Source organism: Haliotis rubra, unplaced genomic scaffold (assembly GCF_003918875.1).
Source record: "Haliotis rubra isolate DU_JTF1 unplaced genomic scaffold, ASM391887v1 Scf100, whole genome shotgun sequence".
Lineage (NCBI taxonomy): Eukaryota > Metazoa > Mollusca > Gastropoda > Lepetellida > Haliotidae > Haliotis > Haliotis rubra.
In genome coordinates, this window is record NW_025764893.1 from 135,247 (window position 1) to 149,354 (window position 14,108).

General features: G+C 41.7%; 1 protein-coding gene across 1 annotated transcript; it reads right to left on the minus strand.

Moving 5' to 3' along the window:
• Window positions 1–718: 718 nt before the first annotated feature.
• LOC124266355 (arylsulfatase B-like) lies at window positions 719–12,983 on the minus strand. Its single transcript, XM_046701165.1, has 13 exons — window positions 12,754–12,983; window positions 11,399–11,510; window positions 10,332–10,383; window positions 9,597–9,700; window positions 7,981–8,152; window positions 7,786–7,887; window positions 7,632–7,695; window positions 7,256–7,353; window positions 4,700–4,836; window positions 3,325–3,383; window positions 2,028–2,151; window positions 1,437–1,570; window positions 719–937 (listed from the first exon to the last, which is right to left on the minus strand). Exons 1-13 carry the CDS (start codon window positions 12,860–12,862, stop codon window positions 762–764), a joined length of 1,443 nt encoding a protein of 480 aa, XP_046557121.1. The 5' UTR covers window positions 12,863–12,983; the 3' UTR covers window positions 719–761.
• Window positions 12,984–14,108: the final 1,125 nt, after the last annotated feature.

The window sequence follows — 14,108 nt, forward strand, 5'->3', positions numbered from 1 at the left end:
TTTTGTAACGTACAATGTGATCGATGTAATATCAAGTCCGTACCAGACCGCCAAACATTTCTAGCGGCACGAGCCTCGTTTTGAGATTTCCACGATATCCAGGTTTCCGTTTGTCAGAGCACGCTGTACGACAGAGCACGCTGCACGGCGTGTTTGCAAGAATCAGAAGGAGCGTAGTGTTGCAATATACAAGTGATTAGATGTATCAAATAATACTGATTAATATCTTTATATCCAGTTGAATGAGTTGGTCTCGAATTTCTGGACTGTTTATTGTACTAAGTTGCGCAACAGGACGGAACCCAGTCATCAAGAAACGAGACTGTTGTGTAATGAATGTTTTGACTTGATTTGAAGCAAATATCTGATGTTCCTGACGTGATCTGGGGAGGTAACTCTGCACGCCGAATTGCAAGTATGACAACGGTGAGTAAAAATACATATATTTAAATATAAATATGTTTTTGTTCATTAACGCCGCATTCAGCAATATTCCAGCCATACTGCGGCATTCTGTAAATACTCGAGCCTCCACCAGACAATCCAGTGATCAACAGCATGAACACGATCTACGCAACTGGGATGCGACATGTGTCGACCAAGTCAGCGAGCCTGACCACCCGATCCCGTTAGTCGCCTCTTGCGACAAGCATGGGCAACGGAAGGATAATTGTAATCCGGATCTTCATGGGTAGAGCAGATACAACGACAACCGCAATTCAAATAACGACTTTATTCCAATGTGTTCAAACAGGAAACTCTCAGCACCAACCAGGGGACCAGACATTGCCGTACAACTCAGGGTTGCACTTGGGGTCGGGAAGCTCAGGGAAGTTAGGTGACACTGCCTGCTTCTCATACCAGGCCAGCCTGGCAGCAAGCTTCTTCACCATGTCCGGCTGGGATGTGGAGAGGTCGTGGTGCTCGTTGGGGTCATCTATGGGCATTAATACATGCAAACTGACACAAGACGAGCAAATGTATATAGCAAAAAATAATGTTGTTAAACATTCTCGGGCCGTTAACACTGAGTCAATCTCTTGTACACACATATGAAGTTATAAGAATGTATATACAGAAAGGCAGAGAAGACATCAGTGACGAGAATGAGACAGACGAGCAGTGAAACAGACAGATAGTCAAAGAGAATGTGACGGGCAGTGAGTGAATGAGTTAAGTTTTACGCCGCTGTTAGCAATATTCCAGCAATATCTCGGCGGGGACACCACAATGCTTCACACATTTTACCCATGTGAGGACTGGAACCCGGATTTTCAGCATGAACGCGCGAACGCTTTAACCATAAGGCTACCCGAGAGCCTCTGACGGACAGACTGAAAGAGACCTAAGGATAGCGACAGAGAAAATGAGACTGTCTTGCAGGGACAGATCAGACAGATCTCAGGAGACAGACCCTCATTCCATGTCACATTTACCTTTCAAGTTGAACAGCTGATACTTTGTGGCCCAGTCCTTGATGTTGGTGAGACTCAGGTTGGTCACTTGTTCCGGCTTGTACCAATCATTGTACAGTCCTGGGAAGCCATCGATCAGCTTGTAGTCACCAACCCTGCAATAATTGACCCGATGAGTTACCGTGGAAGTGTATTTCCAAGTCTTTGCAAATATCCTCAGACTCCTCAACTTAGGTATTCCGAGACATAAGTGCTTGATGAAAGGTCGTGCTTGAATTGAGTGATATGGGCACGGTGATTTCATCCCAGTGTCCCAGTGAATTTATTGATGTTTAATATCATTCCGTTAACGTATTACCGTATCTCTCGGTACCCATGAGGACACGGAAAGAATTGGTCTTCAGTAACCCATGCTTGTCGTACGAGGCGACTGGTCAGTCTCGTTGCATGGTTATCGTATCCCAATTGCGTAGATCGATGTTCATGCTGTTGATTACTGGACTGTCTGATCCAGACTCGATTATTTACAGACCGCCGCCATATAGCTGGAATATTGCTGAGTGTGGCGTTAAACAACAAACAAAACCTCACCTCCCCCACCCTACCCCCTACCTGATGGCCGCGTGTCCCTCTTCCGGGAATGGGTGTGAGTCGTAGTTGTAGACGAACTCAGTGCGGGGTGACGGGGAGGATGCACTGATACTCGGCCACAGGTTCATGCCGTCGCGGTCTGTCACTACAAATAGCAAAGAATGAATGGTGGACAGCTTTTATATTTGTGTTCAATAACTCAGAGGCTGACCATACTGAATGCTATAATTTCTGACTGAATGATAAGTCCCTATAATAAAGTTTCCATCCTTTTTTCAATAAATGATAGGGACATGGATGACCCTGCCGTCGACGGCGCGGTAATTAGTTGCGTTGTCTTTAGAAACCTACGAGGTCGAGTTTCAGATTCCCAGTGAGTATATGTGTTTGTTTGTCTGAAGTCGAGCCGTGCTTGTGGGGTTCACCTTCGTGGTAAACGTCCTTGACCTACATACCAACGGAATTCCTTCCACCAGAAAACATGACGTGAAACATTACTTTTCAGAACGGTTTTATACCAAATTCACTCCCACAACAAATATTTAAAGAAATGACTTTCATACTCTAATTAAGAATTGCGGACAAATCTTCTACTTTTTCCTATCCCAGTTAATTTCATGAATACCCAATGTCGTTTAGTGACGTGACGTCTATAATACGGGTGCATCAGCAGAAGCGTTATCAATAAAACCGGGAGACTGAGAGATGACAATACATAAAATTAGCAGTGTAATTACAACAGATTTTAGAAAATATATAACTAATGTTTGTTCTAAAGTATCTAAGACAGTGACTGTATTGTATTTACTTCAAGGCGCCAATATGACCGACATGTTCAACGTGACTGGGAAGACGTTAATTATTAAACGTTACTTTCACAAATGCAGTTTCACAAATATTCGGGTCTTTTAGGGCCTCCGATTTGAATTTAGAACCTAAATACCCATCATTCGAGCATGATTTAGGCGGGGAACACCAGAAATGGGCTTCACACATTGTATACATATGCGAAATCGAACTCAGGCCTTCGGCGTGACGAGCGAACGCTACCGCACCGCCCCACTAACTGTAGATGAAATGCATATAGGCTAATAGGGGAAGAATTTTGTTTACCTAGCTATCACATCAACAATTGTCAGTTAGATATATGGCATTATAAACAGCCAAGGTGGCATTATAACCACGGACACTAAATCATAACCATCACTACACTATAACACTGTTCTTCATTAGAGAATATGCCCAGGACAACATGAGTGTTATTCAATTATGTCATATGACTTTGGAAATGCTATCCGATGGCCACACCCTACTGTACCTGGGGTCCCTCCTGCTGCTGCAGTCAGGGTGGGCAGCCAGTCAACGGCGTGGATCAATCTGCAACGACATCATGCAACGTCATTCAACATTTTCAACATAATCATGAAAGAGAGCAAGAAACAATACAGTATACAATAACGAACTATCATGGACTTCAATAAATCCCCGAGACCTTAAGTGTTCCTAAACATCATTATATTTTGTTTCAAATAGATCTTTAAGTTTTGTCATTGACATCCAAAAGGCATGTAAATTTAAGCAAAGTCCTATCCTGGATACGTTTTGCTGCTCCATAACGAACGCGTCAACAGTGTAAGAACAAGAAAGGACGGACACAGTAAGTATTACTGTTTTATATGTTTTTCTGATACTAATTTTTTATGTTTTGTCACTGACAACCCAAAGAAACATAATTTAAAGCCAAGATTTATCCATTTTTCCTTGGTTAAATAAACGTCAGTTGTATCTCACCCGTCGTAAACATTTCCAGGTTTCTGGAGACCAGAAAGTGATACGTTTTTGCCTGTTCAAGAATCATTTTTAACCAACACTGCTTTCTGCTCCATGAAATTAATATTATTGGAGGAGCTGTATGTATTGTTATTGCTGTTGTTATTATAAGTATTTCCTGGCTGGAATTTCTCACCCGTCACAAACAGTTCCTGGTTTCTGGAGACACGACGATGGTACGCCTTTGTCTGTTCAATAATCATTTTAACCAACAACTGATCCTTTCAACCCCAACATAAGTTTTGGCTGCTTTCTGCTCCATGAAATTACGTGGGGTGAGGTGAAATTGGGTTTAACGTCGTGCTTGAGAATACTTCGCTCATATGACGACGTGCATGCGTGTGTATATGTATGTGCGGCTGCTTGTACTAGCCCAGACTTAAGCTGGTTTTATAGTGCTAGCCCACTGAGATACCACGCCGCAGTGAAGCATGAATACCCCACTAAGACACATAATACTGACTCCGAGCCGCCCAGTCCTTGTTGGACCCATTAATGCCGAGCGCCAGGCAGGGACCAACAAGTACCATATTTTAACGTCTTTTGGTATGACGCGGTCGGGGATCGAACCCGCGACCTTCCGCTCTCCGGGCGGACGCTCTAACCACTACACCACGGAGGCGGTTTCCATGAAATTAATATCATTGAAGGAGGTGTATGTATTATCAGGCGCGTAGCAAGCCTTTTTTTTCGTGTAAACCCGATACGTTACAAAGCTTCATATTTAGGTAGTATTGAGGGCTTGCCCAGCCGTTTTAGCAATAACCATGTGTAAGCCCGGGCTTTTTTTGTTATTGTAGCTACGCTCCTGATTATTATTGCTGCTGTTGTTGTTATTAGTATTTCCTGGCTGGATTTCTCACCCGTCATAAACAGTTCCTGGCTTCTCTAGACATGATCCATACATGAACGCTGCTGCTCTCGTTCCCCCTTCGTACACACTCAACTTGCCACCTCGCAAGGGGAAGTTGTTGCCATGCTCGCTGATCCATCCACCATTCTAAAAGAAGGATACAATTAAAAGATGTGCTCATCGGTACTGTCCAGTGCCATCATTGTCAATAATTTACCTTTGTAGCGGGGCATTATACAGGGAATTAAGCGTTTATGGACTTTGTACAGTCGTATCAATTATGTTGCGACATTTTTTATGAAACTGAACAATTAAGTGGTAGTTGTTTAGATAACATGATCAATTCGAGAAATAATTAATAAGCCGACAGGCACCTTTGCGGGAATGAAAGGTATACATGGGCGGATCCAGGAATTTTGAAGGGGTGGGTGGGTGGGGGTCAGGGGTTAAAACCCCTGAACCCCCTTGGCTCTGCCAACGCAATTTTTTTTTTTCAATGCGGTCTTAAGTCATTTTCAAAGGGGGGGTCGACCCTCCTGACACCCGCCCCACACCCCCGCCCGGATCCGCCACTGCTATACTTATCACACAACCATCCATACGTTGTCCAAATGTCACATGCGATTTGACAACGAACACATTGCAGCAACACACACAAGATTGCAATACTATAGACTTGCGGTTACGTGTCAAGATGCCCGTTAATTCTTAAATACTGAATAACTTATACATGAATAACGTGACACCATGACTGATATCATGAGCAACGTTTCGTTCCACAAATGCTCATAAGACCAAATGCATTGCTCGCAGTTGATTCAGAACGAAGCAGCACGAATGATCCTCCGTGTTCACAAGTACGATCACATATCCCATCACTTATAGAATCTCCACTGGCTCCCAGCTTCATGACGGGTCCGCTTTAAGCTTCTCCTGCACACAAGTGCTACAACAATCTAGCCCCAGCCTACTTGTGTGATCTTCCGAAATCCTACACACAGACAGACAGACAGATAGTTTATTAAAGTCTCACCTCACAAGCGCATAGTAATACACAATACATGTACAATAAAACAGTGGGTTACGAGAGACTATTAGCTAAGAACATATACCCCAATATGAAAACTATATACACATAAAAGTTATTATTACTATAATAACGAAGAACAATAAACAATACATCAGTAAGATGTCATAAAGTATACGTATACATACACAATATAAAACCATTACCTATTACCAAACACTCTAAGATCCCAAAACAAACATCTACTGACTGTCCCATCTGTAAGAACGAGTACCTTTGGAAAAAGGACTTTCCAATTTGCTGCTCCCACGTTGTTGATTCAACTTCCAGACCACATTAAACTTGACCCTAATGTGACAATAAACACAAGCAGACTCAAAACTCATCTCTTCAGCGATGCCTTCCGATGTCCAAACTGCTGGCGCACAGAGCACAACAGACTGATTGCTGCGCATTATACATGCATATCATCATAAAACCTACCACTATACAAATCGGGTATTTACATTCAACCTTCTTCAGCTGGAATAGTGCTGACTGCGACATTTAACAACGTACACGGAAATAAAAACGATGGAAACCCATGAGGATGTCAACTCGTGTCAGCCAATATGTATTTGAGGAGTGCATACTCGTCCTCCCATACTTTAAACTTTAGTAAAAAAAAAACGTGCGCGTGCGTGCGTACGTGGTTTTGTGTGTGTGTGTGTGTGTGTGTGTGTGTGTGTGTGTGTGTGTGTGTGTGTGTGTGTGTGTGTGTGTGTGTGTGTGTGTGTGCGCATGCGTGCCTGCGTATGTTTGTGGAGAGAGAAGATAGCTAATCTGTACAAGAGTTTGCTTTACGGGTTCAATTCCTCACGTGTGAACACTCCTGTGATGAGCTCTACGTTAATACCGCGGGAATATATTTAGCGACGTTAACCTCAACTGAAATATTACTGGTCTTTTCTGACCAATATCACCCTTGGTCATCTCATTCCAAAGATTCATTTCAACACACGTGATGGAAACTCAGATGAGTGCATCACAGTGCCTTATGAGTTACAGTAACACTTACATCGGCAGTAAAAAGAATCAGTGTGTCATTAATCAATACAGGTTCTGCAGTAATATTTCATAGCGGCGTTGTCTTGGATTCACGCTGAACTTACATGATGTATATGTCATGTTTTAAGGCCATAAATGTGGAAATTTTTATTTTTGGCGGCCATTTTGAATTCTTTGGAATGAATTATTCAGCAAATCATGTTATAATATATTTTACTCCAGTTTCAAAATTTAAGTCAATCAAGTGTGTCTTCTGAGAGCAGATATATAATAAATTATTGATATTTGGCGGCAATATTGGATTTATGCTATTTTAACAAATTTCTTAGGACTTTTAGTATGGTGTTCTAAGGACCTCATAGAAATGCACTGTGGTGAAAATATTTTTGTTACAATTTGTTCCAAGTTGTGTGCTAAACTGGCTTAGCATGCCTGGACTATTAGTCCATCAGTTTCACAATTGAATTACAGATGGTGTAAAGAACTACTTACATCCGCAGTAAACAGAATCAGCGTGTCATTCATTAATTCGCTGCTTGTCAAGGCCTTTGTTATGTTACCAATTGCGTCGTCAAGAGCTGAGACCATTCCTGGAAGCATGGGAATCAAGAACTCCAGGATAAGGACTAAGTCCATTTTAAAAATCATTTCAATCTAGAACTCCATAATAAGTATTAAGATGATTCCGAGAAAACACTGAGGACATTTCCTAAAATCATTGAAATCAAGAACACTGTGAAAAATAATGTGAAACCCTTTGTCATTAAATGAAACTCGTCATAGGGCTTCTCCTTGCCATCCTTAACTAAAAGTAACAACTTTGAAATGAATAAAATGAATTTTCTTGAAATGTCTAATTCATACATACCACAATATTTACGACGACCTTCAGTCTGTATGTTCGGATACAGTGCTTCATACTTTGGGGGAACCTTTAACATGTGAAAAGTTATGACATTCATAAGTTTTAGTCAGGAACACAGTAAAATGAATGTCAGCAACATTTATGAATTAAGTAGTACCTCTATGGGTGCGTGAACGGCTTGAAACGGCAGGTACAGAAACAGCGGCCGACTCTTGTCGTGACGTCCGATGATGTTGATGGCTTCATCAGCAAACCGATACTGAAACAGTTACGCAGAAAACTAATTTGTGAATCCAGTGAACGAAAAATGTACATGGCAATGGCGCTTCTGTTATTTTCTGTTATTCGTTACCGTTGAGTAAGTTCCGTTCTCTGTCTTCTCGGCGTTGGTGTTATTCCGGTAGTCCAAGAAGCCAGCGGTGGTGTGGGTGTAGTAATCTTCCCTGGCGTTGTAGTAGCCGAAGAAGCTGTCAAAGCCGCGGTACGTCGGGGTGCAGTTCCAGCTGCAGAACCCATTGTGCCACCTGGACCATACGACAGGAACTCTATTAGCTCTGTACAAGACCTGCTGGTGCTGCTACAACTACAACAACAACTACTACTACTACTACTACTACTACTACTACTACTACTACTACTACTACTACTACTACTACTATTACTACTACTACTACTGACCGCCTCCGTGGTGTAGTGGTTAGAGCGTCCGCCCGGAGAGCAGAAGGCCGCGGGTTCGATCCCCGACCGCGTCATACCAAAAGACGTTAAAATATGGTACTTGTTGGTCCCTGCCTGGCGCTCGGCATTAATGGGTACAACAAGGACTGGTCGGCTCGGAGTCCGTATAATGTGTCTGAGTGGGGTATTCATGCTTCACTGCGGCGTGGTATCTCAGTAGGCTAGCACTATAAAACCAGCTTAAGTCTGGGCTAGTACAAGCAGCCGCACATACACATACACACGCATGCACGTCGTCATATGAGTGAAATATTCTCAAGCACGACGTAAAACCCAATTTCACCTCACCTCACTACTACTACTTCTACCACCACTACGACTACTTCTACGACTCCAGCCACTACTATCTTGCCTTTCTCCAACGTCTTTCTCAATGCTACTGACGGCATAAAAAATATAAGACTGATATCAGTTATCTGAAATAATTCACAAGAAATAACGAAAAGTTAATAATTTACAATAGCGCCATTTTATATCGGTAATAAAATACCAATATAAGCTCGCTAAATAAATGACATCACAGACATAAATACTGAAATATATCACATCATTTCTCACATCAAGTTCTCTTTACCCTGAATCTCTATATTAGCTGTTTGTTTAAAAATATTAAGACATTTTACTTATAATAATGTGTTTTTTTCTGTCAAGTATAAATGTTTAGAATCGCCTTGGGCTAAATACCCTTGAAAATCCGGGTTAGAATAGGAACCGACAAACAGGATCGGATGGGCAGTGCTCCTGATGTCAACCCCTAGATTGTCTAGTCCAGACTCGATTATTCACAGCCATATAGCTGGATTATTGCTGAGAGCGATGTCAAACAACAAACAAACAAACATTCGTGGATTAAACTTCACCCCACAGGGGTGGAAATAACTTTAAAATTGCTAGGGTACTTCGGTACAGTGGCACATGTAAAATCACTTGCCCTGATAATTTTCCCACTATACCGGCCGTTTTCTTGTTGATTTTATAAATAAACAACATAATTAATATTGGAAAGTCAACTGGACACCGGTACATTGTGATATACAAATTTGCTTGCCCGACAGGAAAAACCACTGGACTCGGGCGTCGGGCAATGGGTTATTTCCACCCCTGTCCCACTTTGGCTTGGAAACGTCCGATGCTGTACAAGGGCTAAAATGCTAAAATTGATCGAGCAGGTAGGGCTAAGGAGTGTGACAATTTAGCAGGCAAAAGGTTAATAAATAACCAAGCACATACTTCCCAATGATGTGTGTGGCATAGCCCAGCTCCTTCAGTTTCTGTGGCAGGATCGTGATGTTTTGGGGTAGACATACTGGCTGGTAATTCGCAATAACAAGATGCTGCAAGAGAGGTAACATCGTTATGTTCATGTGCAGACTCCTCTTCAGTCACGAGTCATCTTTCATCCATTACGTTGGTGACAGGTCGAATTTACGTTATACACAAGTTTATTCAAGTAACACTTTCGTTTAGCTTGGACAATTCTCAAATCACTATAATGCAGGTCTTTCAAGACAGATGAAATACCCCAGTGGAGGTTCTTGAGGAATATGTCCTCAGAATCAATTGATTGGCTAATGGATCGACTAAAGCATGGAATGATCTCACTGACTCACTCACTCATGTGAAGATCCGGGTTAGAATTAATCTTCAGTAACCCATTCTTGTCGAAAGATACGACTATTGGGATCAGGTGGTCAGGCTCGCTGACTTGGTTGACACATACCAACGTATCCCAGATGTGTAGATCGATGCTCATGCTCTTGATTATTGAACTGTCTGGTCCATACTCGATGATTAACAGACCGCCACGATATATCGGGAATACTGCTTAAACACCAGACCACACACGCACGCACGCACGCACGCACGCACGCACGCACGCACGCTCTCACTCACTCACGCAGGTACTCACTCGACATATCTTTGATGCTACTGACTACCGTGTAACACTCACTCAGCACTACTCACCTGCAGCCCTGTTTTAAATGGGTAATATCCAGACATGAACGCACTCCTCGACCTGGTGTAGGAAATAACGTATAAATATGCTACCAGAACACACGATATTTTTTCACAAGTTAATTTGTCATGCATCTCACTTCCTGAACTTCGTTTCACTTGAATACACTGTAAACTAGCATCATAAATCTGGAACGAGGATGGTAATGTGACCCGCTTTGCTGTTTTTTATTCAACCCCGAACTTCACTGTATTGTATTTGTTTGGTTTTCATTGTATACAAGTGGATAGTCAGTAACGGCAAGTGGTGTGCTATATTTAGACACAGTTCTGGAAGGTACTGCAGAGTCCTGCAACCCTTTGGGCCTTTCCCCTATATTCTGACCCAGGGAGATGGAGAATCTTTTGGAGTTTTAAACATCGATGCACGTATACATTATAAAGTTTTGACAAACAGCCAAGCCATGACATGTCTGTGACTAATTCCATCATGTTATGTGTAAATACGTTGTATTTTGATTAGAACGCGGATGTTACGATATCCATTGTGCAATGTAATATAAGAATATGATATGTACATGCATGAATTCTTGGTCACAGTTCCTTAACAAATATTCTGAAATGAACTGAAATTACCTTCAACTGAATGTTTTGAATACCAAATCAGACAGTATTGGGTAGGTTTCAGAACATATTTTGAATATTGAGTTGAATATTTACGAAGCCCAGGATTGGACATATCCAGTGGAATCAGTTTCAAGCCGTATGTTAGTAACGGACTAAAATGTGGTTCGACATAAAGGTCATTCAGTAGAAAGCCGTCTGTTAGTAACGGACATAAACGTGGTTCGATACAAAGGTCCTTCATTAGAAAGCCATCTATTAGTAACGGACTAAAATGTGGTTCGACATATAGGTCCTTCATTAGAAAGCCATCTGTTAGTAACAGACATAAACGTGGTTCGATACAAAGGTCCTTCATTAGAAAGCCATCTGTTAGTAACAGGCATAAATGTGGTTCGACATAAAGGTCGTTGGATATAAGAATGATTCAAGATCCATCATCTGCTACTTACGGACTGCAGACCGGCTGGACATAGGATTGATTCAGTATCAAGCCTTCTCTTGCCAGTCTGTCAATATTGGGCGTGATCATATCGGGGTTATGAAAGCCAACATCGTTCCATCCTGAAAAAAAATTAGAATTCATCCGTTTATCCGATTATTAATCGTACTGATACGAATGGATGACACTTATACAGACGCCAATGCAGATGGCTGCTACCGCTGATACCTACATCAATTTTAAGTCAACGTGGCTTTTATCATGTCCGTGTCAACCCATCCTCACGTCTTCATAGGTCTTCATACAGTTCCGCTCCTAAGATCCTTTCTTCTAACTGCAGGTTCCCTCCCATACACGCAGTCCATTATGTGATCATGTGTACTGACCAATGTATGATAAAGTATATACATGTACTCAAACTTAGTGTAACACATACGTGTTTCGGGTCTCTGAATGACATTGAGAAGTGATACACATAAGGAGTTTTTATGCGTGTCAATTTCTTTATTATGAGGAACACAAGGTTTCGGAGTATATCCTCACTCCTGATGAAGGATAAAGACACTCTTCCTAACACGTTTCTCATTGGTAATTTTGTGAATAAATTTTTGGATTTGTACCAGATGAAGGTTACATCAGGCCATGTGTTCCAGAAGGGGATCATTGGGTGATGGTGGAGCGACATTGGGAGAGAGGCCGAGTGTGTTGAGAGGGACACGGCCCTTCTGACACTCTGGGTAATTCAGAAGCCTGCACTGTTGGCGGGCCTACCTATTCTCTCGGTGGGTTCGACTAGGCAGAGTTCATGGTGGGTTATCCCACTGAGGTCCTGGGCTGCGTGTAGAGAGGGCGAGGGTCGTGAACTGATGGCAAACCAGTCTAACCGTGTCAGGGTCCGCCGAACATTTTTTGTTGCATATATTTATAATTTTGATAATGTACATAACGATAATGTTGCTTTTGATATTCACAAAATGAAATTGCTCATCAGGGAATAATATGACTCTTAACGTCTTTGAACGGTATTTATGATACTCTTAAGAATACTTCGAAACATCGTGTTCCTCCCATTAAAGACGTTGACATCCATACAATTCTTCACTTGATGTGGCGGGGCGGTGGGGTAGCCTAGTGGTTAAAGCGTTTGCTCGTCACGCCGAAGACCTGGGTTCGATTCCCCACATGGGTACAATGTGCGAAGCCCATTTATGGTGTCCCCCGCAGTGATATTGCTGGAATATTGCTACAAGCAGCGTAAAACTAAGCTCACTCACTCATTACCTTTATGTGACCCTTGTTAAATTATCAGCACCATTTTCCAATTTGCAAAGAGAGGAAAACATACGTTTCGAAATCAAATCATACCGAGATCATCCGCCACGATGAAGACAATATGTCGTGGACTTCCTGCTGCAGAAACTCCATCACACAGGTTGACGATGACCCAAACAGTGCATAACAACTGGACGAACATCACTTCTCCCGTGGTCAAGTATCACACGTTGATTTCCTATTTCCTCGAGACAGGATGACCAGTTATGATTTCGACACTATTTGTGTCCGTGATATTTTACCCACAGCACCAGCTGACAACACATTCCCTATCTCGCCTGACATAGTTCGTGATTTTAGGCTGTACTCCACAAAACTGCTAATACCGTAAACCACTTAAAGTTTCAAACTGTCTTACCATTCATATCGGAAACCATGGAAAGCAAAGTGGTGGTCGGCGAATAACTGCTGTATGACTTTCGGTAGTTCATATACCCAACTGAACACTTCATATTACGTACTTATACAGACCCGTGAAGATCAGGGTTAGAATTGGTCTACAGTAACCCATGCTTGTCGTAAGGGGTGACTAACGGAATCGGGTGGTCAGGCTCGCTGACTTGGTTGACACATTTCATCGGTTCCCAATTGCGTAGATCGATGCTCATGAAGGTCTGGTCCAGATTCGATTATTTACAGACTGCCATCAGATAGCTCGAATATTGCTGAGTGCGGCGTTAAACAATAAACAAACGAAACTAACATACTTATATATATAAATTTACACGCTTAATGTTAAATAATTAATAATAACTGCAATATCACATAAAAGAAGCAAGGAGTATCATGGCAAAATCGTACTTACAGTATATTCCGATTTCCGCGAAATACGTTTTCAAAAAAAAATCCCATTGCTTCAGCATTTGTGTCTATGTGAAAAGTCCAACTCCTACCTTGATGGGTGCTGGCGGTTCTTCCTTGTAGCATCGAGTGACACCGACTCAGTAAGAAACAACACCACTTTGCAGCTGAAGTGGTTAGATTATGTAAGTATTCATTCGGCTACATATATACGTACGATGACCTGCGATCGGAATTGTTTACCAATATGTGTACTATCTATTGTAAAAATTTTCAATCTTACCGAAGAACAGAAATTTTGTTTTTTTAATGTCAAATTGTGAAGTTGTTAGTAGTGTTGCCAAAACCTTATTTCTTATTCTATATAGAAGGCGATGGTTGCCGTATAGCAGTTAAATTGTCTATAGACATATATTTTGTAATTTTCTTTTTTGAGCGCAAACGTTTTTCTATGACTTTTAGTAGCTTGTATATATTTTAGATTTAGTCTCTCATAATTCCATAAGGAATGGTGCATGTGCTTTTACTGGTCATTTGTTATTTTGTCTATTTTTTTATATTGTACATGCAGGTAGACGTTAATAAAG